The 14,101-nt window shown below is 39.6% G+C and overlaps 1 protein-coding gene across 2 annotated transcripts in view; it reads left to right on the top strand.

Moving 5' to 3' along the window:
* Positions 1-350: 350 nt before the first annotated feature.
* csgalnact1a (chondroitin sulfate N-acetylgalactosaminyltransferase 1a) overlaps positions 351-14,101 on the top strand; it is a 32,150-nt gene continuing 18,399 nt past the window's right edge. The window contains exons 1-2 of one of the 2 annotated variants that reach the window (XM_056253358.1): positions 351-462; positions 12,193-13,655. In XM_056253358.1, coding sequence (XP_056109333.1) covers positions 12,878-13,655 — 778 coding nt within the window. In that variant the 5' untranslated portion in view covers positions 351-462; positions 12,193-12,877. The remainder of the gene's footprint in view (positions 463-12,192; positions 13,656-14,101) is intronic. The other variant, XM_056253359.1, reaches the window with a different exon arrangement.

The raw sequence follows: 14,101 nt of genomic DNA, 5'->3' as shown, positions 1-14,101 counted from the left end.
ACTGTCGCTCGACGGAATAAATGCTGCAGAAGTGCAGATAAATAAGTTTCTCCTCCCAGACTGAGAGAAGCGTGAGGGGCGTCAGGAGTGTGTCGGACTCGGCTCGGCTCGGCTGCAGGTGACACAACGCACCCTTTATGCGCGCGCTGGAGGCGGAGGCTGCTGGGCTGGGGTGTGACTGGACCGGAGGATCCGGTTTCGCCGAGAGAGAGAGAGAGAGAGAGAGAGAGAGAGAGAGAGAGAGAGAGAGAGAGAGAGAGAGAGAGAGAGAGAGAGAGAGAGAGAGAGAGAGAGAGAGAGAGAGAGAGAGAAACACACACACACACACACACACACACACACACTCGCCGCCTCTCCGCTCACTCTCCACCGCATGCTGTTCCAGCACACAGCGCGCTGTTCTGGAGGACTCTGGCCAATGAGACACGCTGTGAGTGACTGCTCATCTTCTCTGGTGTGTTGGTAAGCCATATTCCTCACACTCAGCAACAGATGCAGACTAGACTGGTGGTCCTTATTATAATAATTTCCGTCATTCTTAACTACTGTTTGGAACTGTTATTGAACGGTATATGAAAACGCTAGGGCTAGTTACTTATCACATGAAGTTTTCATCAAGATCTGTTTAAGAGAGTCGAGTCTAAAGTCCAGTTAAACAAATTATTGATTTTATATGTTGGTTTCAAACACCTAGTTGGTTTAAACCATCCTAAATTACGGATCTAATTCTGTCCTCCAAAGTTAAAATTACAGTATCTTCATATTTTTGTAATAGCTGTAAACAAGTCAACACAATAAAAACAACATTCAAACAAGAGGCATTACACTGAAGAAAGGTTGAACTCATTGATTTAAAAAAAAAACTTTGTACAGTTTATTAATTGCAGGATTTGTTTTTCATTTGATATTTTTATGTTATATTTGACTTGTTTGCTGTTTTATAAATGTCTTACTCTTACAGTAAAGCCTTTTGTAGGCTGTTTAATGGCAGGCTCCATTGAGATGTCTTACCCTATAGTGCATCAACATGTTCCACTATAGGATCAATAGTGTGTTAAATGAACTATATCTTTCTTGTGGGGAATAGTGGAAATGTTCAAAAGTATATGTACAGAAACTGACTTCCAAATATGTGTACTTGTATATAGAGTTGTCAGTTTGTTCAGGTGAGTTATCTGAATCAATCCTGTAAGAAGGAAGATTTGAACACTTCAGAAACGTATCTAAGTGAATTATGCACTACGGTTCAAACGTTTGGGGTTATTAAGATTTTTTTTTTTTTATAAAGAAGTCTCTTAAATGCTCACCAAGGCTGCATTTATGTGATAAAAGCACATTAGAATTTCATTAATATTGTGAAATATTATTACAATTTAAAATATTTTAAAACATATTTTTTTCCTGTGATCAAAGCTGAATTTTCAGCATCATTACTCCAGTCTTCAGTGTCACATGATCCTTCAAAAAATCATTTTAATATGCTGATTTGATGCTCAAGAAACATTTTTTATTATCATCAAGGTTGAAAAACAGTTGTGCTTCATGCTTAACATTTTTGTGGAAACAGTGAAACAATTTTTCAATGGTCTTTGGTGAATAGAAAGTTCAAGAACAGCATTTGTTTGAAAAATAAACGCTTTATGTCTTTACTTTCACTTTTGATCAATTTAATGCATTCTTGCTGAATAAAATGATTAATTTCATTAAAAAACAATCTCGCTGACCTCAAACTTTCGAAGTGTAATGTATGTACAAGGAAAGTGATGTTACCAAGTGCCTTTTATGCCACACATTGATAAAATAATAATGATTTTAATACACTAATAAGAAGTACACATGCTTTCCTCATTCTAGCATGTTATTCATTTGATCATTTGATCTGAAAAAGGAAATGCAACCTAAAACCTCTACAAAACTTACCATGAATTCCTTCAGATAAACACCGTTTTACTTTTTAACTGTTGGGCCGTCTGCCAAACTGAATCTGCTTCCTCTGCACTAACAGACTGGTGGCTATTGCTTATAGGATGTAGCATTAGTTAAAATAGTCATTTCATTTCATTCTTAATAGAGAGCTGCTGCACGTCTAGACATCAAACTCATTTGAACATTCAATGGCGGCTTTAAATCAAAACTCCATTTTAATTCCAGTAATTGGCTCTCTGATTATTACATTTTTTTTCTTACACTAATGCCCGCTTTCTCTTTCACACACACACACACACACACACATTCAAACTTATTAATATTAATTTGCTATCCTGGGTTTGGAATATCTGGAGATTTTGCAGCAGTCTGTAGGTGTTTATTATACATTATGCGGCACTGAAACAAACCACTGCTAATTCCCTGACAATACCGGCATGCAAATTCAAAGGCTTATCTAAATCTTCTAATCTAAATGGAGACTGAAGGTGAAAGTGTATGATTTCTGCACCGCTGACACCACCAAAACAAGACTGCTAAAAAAACAGGTGGAGTTCTGCCGTCCTATATTGGTGTCGCAGCAATTGCACACTTTTTAAGGGACAGTTCACCCAACTTTTTGTTCATACAATGGGATCCATTCAATGTTTTGGATCATTTAATGGACAAAAACATTCTTCAGCATATCTTCTTTGTTGTTCCTCAGAAGAAAAAAAGTCCAGGTTTGGAACGACATGAGGTGAGCGAATGATGACAGAATTGACATTTTAGGGTTAATTGTCCCTTTAAGTTACATTATTTCATGGAATGCTCCATCATATTTATCTGCAATTACTGGGAATCTTTTTGCTCTTCATGCTCAATTCTTTGAGCCCCAAAGCCAGTATGTTGTAGGTTTCTCTCTTGCTTCCAGAAGACGAGTCTGGTGTCCGTCTCATGCTTAAAAAGCTGTCACGATAGCGCTGCCAACCTGTTGAGGAGATTGCTATGGTGACTAGGTGTCCTCAACTATGTGATCTCTATAGCAATGAGCGGTCCTGCTGTTTTGGGCTGAAAGAAGCATTTGGCCAATTAAGGCATGCAACAAAGCTTTATTAAAGAGAAGGAAAATTAAAAATCAAGCTGACGCGTTGCACTGCATTGCTTCTAAATATTATGTTTAGCTTGCATTAGTCATGATTATGTCTAGTCTAAATTATGCCATCATTTACTGACCTTCATCTTCATGAAACTGTATGACTTTCTTTCTTTTGTGGAACATAAACAAAGATATTTTGAAGAATGTTTTGGAACCATACAACATTGGACCCCATTGACCAACAAAAAATACAGAGAATTTTAATTTTTGAGTGAACTATCCCTTTAATTCTGCAAGTGTAGAAATGTCTTTGCGTACTTTTGCATATTAATCCAAGTTGGTCTTAACTTTTTGCAATCTTATCAAATAGTGACTCAAGAAAGTAGGTAAAATGATTTGAGTTGCGTTCATTCACAATGCTGGCAATGGAAGATCAAGTCAAGAGCAGTGCATTATGGGATACAGTATTTTTTTCACAGTGATCTCTGTGATAGCACATTTTGGCCATACGAGTATTAATTACATTGAACATTTGCACAGTATTTTCATACAAGATAGTATATATCTGTGAGCACAGCCAGTGTTTATTATATTGTAAATTCCTGATCAGATTCTTATAGTGGCTGTAATGATGCATTGCTGGATCTCTGTTCTGGCTGAATCAAGAGCCACTTGTTGGACAAATAGGCAGGGTTTTCTGTTCCCGCTGCTCTGTTCAAGAGCATATTTGTGTTTTATAAAGATTTCAGGGTTGAGAACATTTTTATGAACAAGTGTCCTTCAATTGTGGCTGAAATGTGGGAAACATGTGGCTAGTGCCTGTATGGTAAACCATGATCTGTCAGCACTCATTCTAGATGAAAACATATTTTTTTATGATTCATTCTTCCATACACCCAATCAAATCTGCTGTTCGAACAAATTGGTTATGTATATCGCAATCTATGCTGTATTAAAACGCTTGTGGCTTGTTTGGAAGGGAGGTCTGAATGACAGAGCCATAAATGTTGTCCTTCTAATACTGCATGGAATGAAGACAAGCGTCCTCTAATTTTCCCTTTCTGTGAGTTTTGAAGGCGTATTGTTCTTTCTTTCTTTTCTTTTTTTGGCTGAGGTTGACCGTAATTATGAAGTGGCTTGAATTAAGAGGCTGCTGGATGTCGGAAACCTCAAGTTGAAGGAGGTGCAGATATTTTGTCGTAATGAGAGACTGGTGTGTTTTTAAAGTGCTGACATAATTTGGGATGTGTTTTGTTGTATGTTGGTTTCAGAAGGAGTATGAATGGTGCTTGTGTATGAAGGGGCGTGTAACATTAAATCAAAATTCAGTCTATTTGCATTTCTAATTAATGTCCAAGTGTTATTGTGAATGATTAAATAGTGCATAATCTTACAATATAACTTGCTTCTCCTTTAAAATGACTTTTCCGCTGACGTCACCAACCGCTTTCCTCCAACTAATGGTGTGATCATGTCTGAAAGATCGAATTTTCGAGCAAAATGAACATGAACGCCACCATAAAGTAATTATGAGTGGGAAACTCTGGATTTTCTTTGAACCTCGAGTTGGGACTTGGGAGCATGTAAGAGAAAAAAATATGAAAGATGCAATGGATTTAGTGTCTGTAAATTACATTTAATTAAGTTGCATAAACAAAACCCGACAGTGTTGTACAAGCAAAAACACACCTGGTGCGCAATCTTTATTTACAATTTTGTAGAAGTAGAACCAAAAAATATTACTGTATTTTATTTTTTGTAGAGAAGGTACATTGCCATCTTGCCGACAAAAGTGACTTGAACACACGTGTCATCATATTTACAAATTCCCAACTCATAAACTTCCTAGTATCACACAGGACAGACTTGACGCACAGTTAATTTCAATAGAGTTTGGCATTAGCATGTTGCTAAGCTAGAAATACTCATAACACATATATTGGATAAAACAGTATAAATTAGATCCTTTGTCGAACTATTTTAATATTTTAACTTATATTTTTGGGGTTTTAAATGACTAATAAGTGGAATTTGGCAGCCTTAAATATTTGGCTGAAACAGCAAAAAAAATTATATTAATTTTCAGTTTTAGCTGAAATAGTTTTGGAGGGCCAAAATCAATGAAACAGTGACATTTATTTAGCACTTTTCTGATGACACGTTTTGATCGTTTTGGCGTCGATTTCATGCAGACAATGTGGAAAAGCTACAACAGGTAAACGTGTCAGCAATGTGGACACATTTTAATATACTTTATTATAATATACAACACAAAAATACTGGGTAAAAGTCTAAGTTAATTAGATCTATTTTTTTAATTATAAGAATTATAAGTGAAAATGTGGTGGAAATATAAATATGCCGAGACTCGACTGAAATTGATTTCAGTAGTTTGGAATTAGCATGTTGCCAAGCTAATATATAACTTTAAATACGACATGAAGTGTTAGCCATTTCACTGTTTAAATATTGGCACAAGCCAATCTAAATGCGATCGAATCAATTCCTGATAAAATCAAGTCCCACCTCCTCAGCGAACATCCTGAGAAATGTGTCGCAAACAGACATAAAATGGCTTGTGAACACTGTTTTATGATTTTAAAGGCAGGCCATGTGATAGGTATGATCTGGGTCGCACACGAAGAGATCCAACTTAATTAAGGGGAATGAGAATCACCTGAGGCCCAGGACATCAAAGAGGCCTTTCTCTCTCTCTAAAGCTCTGTTTCTCTAAAGCTCACACATTCCCTGGTTTCCCGCGATTAACTTTTTCCGTCCCCTCAACCCCTGCTTAAAATCCATTACAAACCATCAGATATTCATGTTGGCCCAAGCTGTTTAGATCTGGTCCACCAGCAACCAGCATCCCATGCTGGTCCCAGCATGCAAAACATACCTCGCACTGGTGACCATGCAGTGTTGTGTTTTTCAGCAGGGGCCTCTCTTCCCCCTTGTTTTCCATGAAAGGAACATGAGCAACACCTGGAATTGCTTTCTCCATGGTGTCCTCCCTCTAATGCAGCAGTGAAACACCAGGACTTGACTTGGCTTGTGCGTCCGTGGACTCTCTTTTTCTCAATCTGGATATCCCACCTTGTTAAATTAGCCGGTTCAGACAGTTCCTCTTCAAAGACCTCTCTGCAACCCTCAAGGGAAAGCTGATGTCTTCTTTCAGAAACAACTGGCGCTGGGTGTAGAATAGACTTCCAATAAAATATTTTATACCAGTCGTTGTGATTCTGCAGCATTGCTCGGTTACACAATCCGAAGCATCTATTATTTATATGAGCATTGACAGTTTAAAGGAAAGTCATGGATGAGGATTTTAGATCATTCATTTATGAAGAAAAATGCGAAGCTCTTTTATGTTCCTACTTGCCTTTTTTTGTGTGTACGTCAGGCTGGTCTTTGATGATGGGAGCTGTACTTACACAGGGATATGGACATGCAGCTGGTGCTGTCTAATTTAACGAGGGACCAACAGGAAGCCCATGTCAGGCACCCGTGCCCTGTGGACACAGGAAGTAGTTTAATTAAGAGCAAAGTCGCTGCATACAGAGTGATGTTGAGGGGTTCTCTTTATTTCCTTCTCTATCTCTTTACATCTTTTTGTCTGGCAGTAAAATCCATTTTTAGGCTGTCATGCCAGAAATGTAGTGCAGATGGTGTAGTTGATGCTCAGAAAAAAATCTTTTAAAAGGACGTCACACATCTCAAGGTCTTAGAAATGTACTATTTCTATTTGTGTTGGTTTCATATGGTATTGGAAAACTGTTTTAATACCATTTTCAAAAAGTTTCAATTTAGTGACTCATTAAAATGTCATCTGGCACAACCATCAAGTAAAAAAAATAATGTATTTGTCTTAACACCCTTTCCTTACTATGTGAGTGTATACATCTAAGTCATTAAAAAGAGTCAAAAGTGCTTTTAAATATGTTAAAAAAGTATGTTTACAGATATTGTGAATTATTCATAAATATAGGCTGTATAATTCCTTTTTGGTCAAACCACATGACACGTTTACCTTTTGAACTAACTTTTCCTTGTCATAAAAAGGACAAATCTGATATTTTAAAAGACTTTGATCCTGAGACAGAGGCTGCATCCAAAATCGCTTACTCACTTGATTATTTACTTATTTTGAATAAGTGCGTACTTCACTTCACGACGGCTAAAAAAGTATCTTTTATATAGTATGAATGTGTGTATTATGACTGTAATCCAGACGTAATACATTCGCCTTGTTGTCATCATCATGTGACCTACCAGCGTCAGTTGTGTCGCCTCACTGCCATTCATAAAATCCTCTCCCGTTGCCTAATGGGATAGTAAAGTGTCCATCTTATGCACACTTCAGAATCTCGCCGGAAGAAGTAGTTCATTTTGCCTACTCTTTTATGAGTACTGAGAATTTGGACATAACAATTTTGTCACATACAGTTTTCCGCCTACTATATAGGGAAGTATGCGATTTTAGATGCACCCACAATCATGAGGTTCTCTCTCTATGATGTAATTTCCTGCATGTTTTTACATATTGGTTGCACCACATGACTTTGCTAAGTGGTTTGTTAAAATATCAATAATTTAATTGTTTTAACGAGGCCTTTTCTTTTCTAAATTGTGATATTTGGACAGTTTAGGTATCCCAAAAATATTAAAATGAATTATAATTCAGGAACATCATATAAGTGGTGTATTCGAATAATTGTATGCTTTAATACACAGTCATGCAAAATGTCTCTGTGTTTAAGTCCCGATACTCTGTGTAAGGCTCTTACTGCAGTCAGGCGCAAGGGTCAGCAGAAGCCTGTGTAAATGAAAATTGCAAAATGAGGAAAAAAACACACCATTTCCTGACTGCACACCACAGCCAGATAGTATAACTGCAGCTGACTCTGCAGTTGAAGGCTTGTGAAAGTAATTGAACTAATGTAAATGCGCTTGGTTCTCAAACCAGACGATACTTGTAGACACGCTAGGGATTTTACACTGATTAAGATCTTTGAGGAAGTTGTAAGAAATAGTGACCTGTAACGGAAGGCATTAACAGCATTGTCGCAAAATGTTGTGCATGTAGTGGTGTTTGTAAAACTTAAAGTGCCACCTGTAGTCAGTCATTTTATCCCTTAAAACTAATCTTTAATCACTGAAATTACATACTTAAACGTTTCCTTGAATTGTTTTTCATGCCTTAAAATAGCTTGAATGTAACTCTACACCCTTGGCTCATTTAGTATACGCTGTTCTATAAATATGCAAATTAGCCCCGCCTCCACTCACTCACACCAGCTCAGAGATCCACTCGTTGACGATCACACGTTGATTACTAGGTAGTTTGTGACGTCAGAAACACCAGTGATTTCAAACCTCGTTTTTGAGACTGTCTTTGGTTCACTGCTGTTTTAAGGAGAAAATACTCAGCAATGGTGTCGACTTATGAATTTGCACATGGTTTGTCTTAAAGCATATTAAAAACACCACATAGACATATAAACAACATTAAAAGCTGGATTTTCACCAGAGGGGGACTTTAAGGCCCCGTCCACACTACTGCGTTTTCGTTTAAAAACGGAGACCTTTTGCTACGTTTGCACCTCCCGTCCACACTAAAACGGCAAAAACGGAGACCCAAAACGGAGAAGTTTAGAAACGCTGCTGATCCGGTTTTCGTTTTGAATCTCCGGAGGGCGTTTTAGTGTAGACGGGTCAAAACGGAGGACTTTAGAAACGATGACGTAGTAGAGGCTCACGCTCGGCTCTATGATTGGGTGTCATCAGTCATGGCGTATATCATAGCAGCTGTTGTACAAGTAAATTCTGCATTTTACAACGCTATAACTGCCTACATGCGCCGGAGTCAAGCTATTATTCGAGCGATCTGTGACAATTCCCGTGTGCAGCGGCGGCGTTGACCGTACATGGAGCGTCGGTTTGGGGTTAACCCAGAGCATGGTGGGATCATTTTATCAATGAAGTTGTGTTTCATCGTCACGCACATGCTCAGTGTTGGTGAATGGTCACGTGATCCGCGTTTTCAGTCGTTTTAAAGTCCCCGTGAACCGGAAGTTGCAAACGACTTTTCTCCAGTGTTGTGACGTATTTCCGAGAGAAACGGAATACTAAATGAGGCAAAATAGTGGGCGTGGCTTTTTTTCCAACTAGCACCTGATTGGATCTAGAAAAGTAGGTGTTTTCATTCAGCCTGTCTACTGTCAGTTGGAGGGGCGTGGTTATGGATGTTAAGCAGACACCCAAACCGTAAAGCCTACGTCATTGGGCAAGGTCCTCCAATGCAGAGGGGAGGGGCATTTTCAAAATTTGATTAAAGATTACGAAGCCAAATTTTTTTTTTGTGTGGATTGACTTGCATGGATGAATTGTTCACCACAAAACGATCAATTTAGGCAAACAAAGTAAGTATGGTCAATTTTGATTTCATGGGGACTTTAATGTGGACGGAGATCAATTATAATACGCAGCTAAAACGCTGGTGTGGACGGAGATCGTATTCGTTTTAATTATCCGTTTCTAAACTAAAACGCAGTAGTGTGGATGGGGCCTAAGTCTAATTTATTTCTGCTAGGAAATCTAGCTTATAAGCTGGTTGCTGTGTTTTGGAACAAGGTATTTGGCGTTTAGTTGGTCTAAGAGCTGGAAGATCATCATAGACCAGCAACCAAACAAACAACATTTTGGTCATACTAGCTCAAGGAGTTCAGGCTGGTTTATTAGAACATGTTGGCTGGGCAACCAGTAAATGACCAGCTTATACCAGTTAGCATGTTCCAAAACACAGCTGGATTTTCCAACAGGGATGATAAAGTTTGACCACAGAGTAGGCCAACATTTAAAGAACAAGCTGTTGTTAGCAAGATGGCAAATCACATCTATTAAAACAACAACACTCTGTTTCAGAAGGGAAAATTGAAATGTCCCTTTCTCATTTGTTTGAGGTTGTCAAGCCCCTCCTAACTTTCGTCAGAGCTGTTCAGCCGTGTGTTTGGTCCGTGGTCTTGGCTCTGGTGTTGTATGGCATGGGCACAGCGGGGAGAATGAATTGCTGGCAGACTCGTGCTGTGCTCGTCCTGGCTGCTGTGCGAGTGAGCTGGAACAGCACAACATGGTGTGAAGCGTCTTTTCTACCACTCACGTGTGAGCTCCTAAATGAGACGAAGAGAAAGAAAAGATTTGTCATCTTATTTCACCACCCGTCCTTGAGAGAGATTCAGTTGACTTCTCTTTGCTGTATCCAATATCTAATAGGTTCCAAAAGAGGAAACCCTGATGTCAGAGTGATGATGAGTAAATGAATAAGTGATTGATTGAATGAATGAGCAAATGACTTAGTGAACGATTGAATAATTAAATAAGTAATTGAGAGTGAATAATTAAGTGCGTAAATTAGTAAAGAATTTAAAGAGAGAGTGGGTGAATGAGTAAATAAGTGTCAATTATACGAGTGAGTGAGTGAATGAATAAATGAAAGGGTTTATGAATGACACCCTACACCAGATTTGAGTGGCTGGACGTGTCAAAGGCCAATATAACCCATTATAATCATATATAATACTGACAGCGGTCGTGCACAGGTTAAACATTGTTAGTGTGAACCAATAAGTGATTGAATGAATCAGTCAGTGAGTGTAAGAATGAAGTAGTACGTCATTAAATTTAATCCACCGTCAGTGAGTGTAAGAATGAAGGAATAAGTGATTGAATGAATCAGTCAGTGAGTGTAAGAATGAAGGAATAAGTGATTGAATGAATCAGTCAGTGAGTGTAAGCATGAATGAGTACGTCATTAAATGAATCAGTCAGTAAAGTGAATGAACGAATAATTGAATGAATCAGTCAGCCTTGTAACTGTTGCATCTTGTGCACATAATAGCCACAAACAGTCGTGTACAAATACAACCACGTGTGCGTGTGTGTGTGTGTGTGTGTGTGTGAGAGAGTGAGTGTGTGTATGAGTGAGTGTGTGTATGAGTGAGTGTGTGACTGAGTGTGAGTGATTGTGAGTGAGTAAGTGAGTAAAATAAAGAAAAGAGATTAAATTAACTAGACCATGATTAAAATAATGAGTGAATCAGTAAGTGAATTGGGTGAATCAGTAAGTGAATGAGTGAATTGGGTGAATCAGTAAGTGAATGAGTGAATTGGGTGAATCAGTGTAGTGAATGAGTGAATTGGGTGAATCAGTAAGTGAATGAGTGAATTGGGTGAATCAGTGTAGTGAATGAGTGAATTGGGTGAATCAGTGTAGTGAATGAGTGAATTGGGTGAATCAGTAAGTGAATGAGTGAATTGAGTGAATCAGTGTAGTGAATGAATGGATGACTTATTTTTATAAATAGGTGAGTGAGTGAATTGATGGGTGGATGGAGTGTTTTAATAATTGAGTGTGTTCATATTTGAGTGCCAGTCTCAGATAAATAGACATCCCCCTCCTCAGTGCTGGTCTGTGTCCAACTCCCCTTGATACAGTCCAGTATTCACCACTAACATAACTAATCCTTTCATTAAATCAAGCCTCCCACTAACCTATAAAGAGCTAATTGTGTGGTGAGTCAGCACACACACACACACACACACACACATATTCAGAGATTCCTACATCTCTTTACGCTCTTTTTTTTCACGTTGTATCTTGTACCACCACAGCTTTCCAACTTGCTAACACAGTGTCCCTGTGTGTTCCCGTGATCACAGATACACATGTGTTTGTGACTGTGTGCATATGCACCTGTGTATGTCTATGAATGCTCTGCCTTTCGTGTATGTTTGCTCAACTTACAGTGCGGCTGTTCTTCCCCCGTGTGAGTTGTCAGGTGTGTTCCCATAAGAGTGCTTTTAACACACATCTCTTATTTTCACACATCAGTGACAGCACTGTTCTCCAGAACTGGAGCCGTCCCAAAATGCTTTGTTGGCTGCGTAGGTCCTGAATTTAGACCTTTAGGTCACTTTAAAATAAACATGGCGTGTTTGCAAATAAGATAGACTAACTTGATTGACTAACCTCATCTCTATTTTGTCTGTTTAATGGTATGATAATGCCAAGCTATCAGTATTGATGTACTTTGAAGCCCGACTGATTAACATACAGGAGACCTTCATCCACCTACGGATCTGTTTCTACAGAACATAATGAATTTAATCTTCTTTTCTCTACCTTTTTCTAGATTTATCTGTGAAGATCAGAAGCTGCACATGATGAAACATGCAGAAGACTCTGAAGAGATTAAGGAAGTCATACAGACTGCCTGAAAACTCTTTGGGAAACAACCTCTGTGTTTTTCCAACAACATTGGACTGTTATATGCAGTTAAAAGAAACGGATGGGATATGAGCAGCCAACTAATTTTTAATGGACCAAAGCCATTGACGTTTAATGGCTAAACCTGCAATGAATGGTTTTCTCTTTTGGGTCATTGGGAGTGCTGTAGAATGGAGGATCCATTCCAGACATTCTCTCAAGGGTCTGTCACGCTACCTCCAAGAAGAATGAGCAATTTTCACCAGATGGAGATATGCGCATGTCGCTACTGAACTGGTCAAATGGTTTATTTGTCTGGACAGAGAACTGAGAGTACCCTGAAGAGGAGGAAGTGGCCGTAACTTGACCCATGACAAACTATGTGGCTGAAGAGCCAGGCTGAAGTTTAAAGAGCGGGTGAAATGGGAATCGACAGTAAAAATTTAAACAAAACTTGCTTTGTTGTCTGCACCTGGGAAATATGAGACTTTAGTCAACAGACAAAACACAAACAGTTCTTCTTCTTTTTAATCAAAGACGTAAACGCTGGTGACTTCAACAAGCAGTTCTGGCGCGGGCAGCCTTTGGCTGATCTTTACGTCTTGTTTTTGATGGTACACACAGATGCCCCAACTTTATTGAACTACATCTTCTTACCCGCCTTGCTGTTGAGGTTGTCAGTTGTGATGCTGCGCAGGGGTCTGCTGTTCTGGCTCTCTCGTGTGGGTGTTCTGTTAGTGGTGGTGTGCTGTTGCCTTTCCCTCCTTTATGTCATCTCTTGCAGCCCCCACGCTGATGAGCCCATGGCTGGGCAACCCCTTCCCAGGCCTGGAGGGATGGCTATTGCTGGGGGTCCGAGCAGGCCAGGTGGTGTTGGAGGTGCCCCTATTGGCTCTGCTGGACGGGAAGGGTTTCAGGCCCTGCTTCAAGAGCGGGAAGAGCAGCACCGGCAGCATATTGCCAGCTTGAAAAAACAAATTGCTCAACTTAAAGAGGCTCTCCAGGAACGGAGCGAACAACTTAAGGGCATGCAGAACTCTTTGGAGAAGACGGCTGGGAGGGGCACGGGGGGTGACGTGGCTGACGAGCGCAGTCACAGCGACCTGCAGGAGTTCCTACGCAGCCAGCTGAGCCGGGCTGAGGTGCACAGTGGGGTGCGACTGCCGAGCGAGTACGCTGTGGTGCCCTTTGAGAGCTTCACCTTACAACGCGTCTACCAGCTGGAAATGGGGTTGACCCGTCACCCCGAGGAGAAGCCGGTGAGGAAGGACCGCAGGGACGAGCTGGGGGAGGTGGTGGAGAGTGCGCTGCAGTCCCTCAATGCACCGTATCAAGGTGGAGACAGAATGAAAGCCAGTAAAGTCTACACACCATCAGACTTTATAGAAGGTAAGAAGCTACTTATAGGGATATTCCAGGCTCAGTTCAAGTTATGCTCAATCTGTAAATGTTAAAATACTGACCGTTTCAATAGTATAGCCACACGATTTTAGTGTTACATGGTGCAAGTTAAGAGTGGTTTGGAAAGGATGGTAGGAGTTTTTTGGAAGCCTGTTTGGAAACATTATTTATGCTATTCCATTTAGTGCTGCTGGTGCAGAGATGACAAACTTTACCTTAAATAATGTATCATAGGACATCTCTGCATGTCTCTGGGCCATTGATTTAGGTCTTTAGAGCTTGTTGGACACATTTGGAAAAAAATCTCTCAAAATGATATCTGAAGCATGTTGCAGAAGTTGTATGCTGTGTTTCAAGGTCAGTAAACCAATAGTGCATCCCGTAAGACCATGGAAACATGCTAGTCAGGATATCCTGTGATGACTCTAGGAAAT

This window comes from Rhinichthys klamathensis, unplaced genomic scaffold (assembly GCF_029890125.1).
Source record: "Rhinichthys klamathensis goyatoka isolate OS25496 unplaced genomic scaffold, OSU_Roscu_1.1 h1tg000104l_1, whole genome shotgun sequence".
Lineage (NCBI taxonomy): Eukaryota > Metazoa > Chordata > Actinopteri > Cypriniformes > Leuciscidae > Rhinichthys > Rhinichthys klamathensis.
The sequence above is the reverse complement of the archived record's forward strand: the minus strand, read 5'-3'. Positions and strand labels throughout refer to the sequence as shown.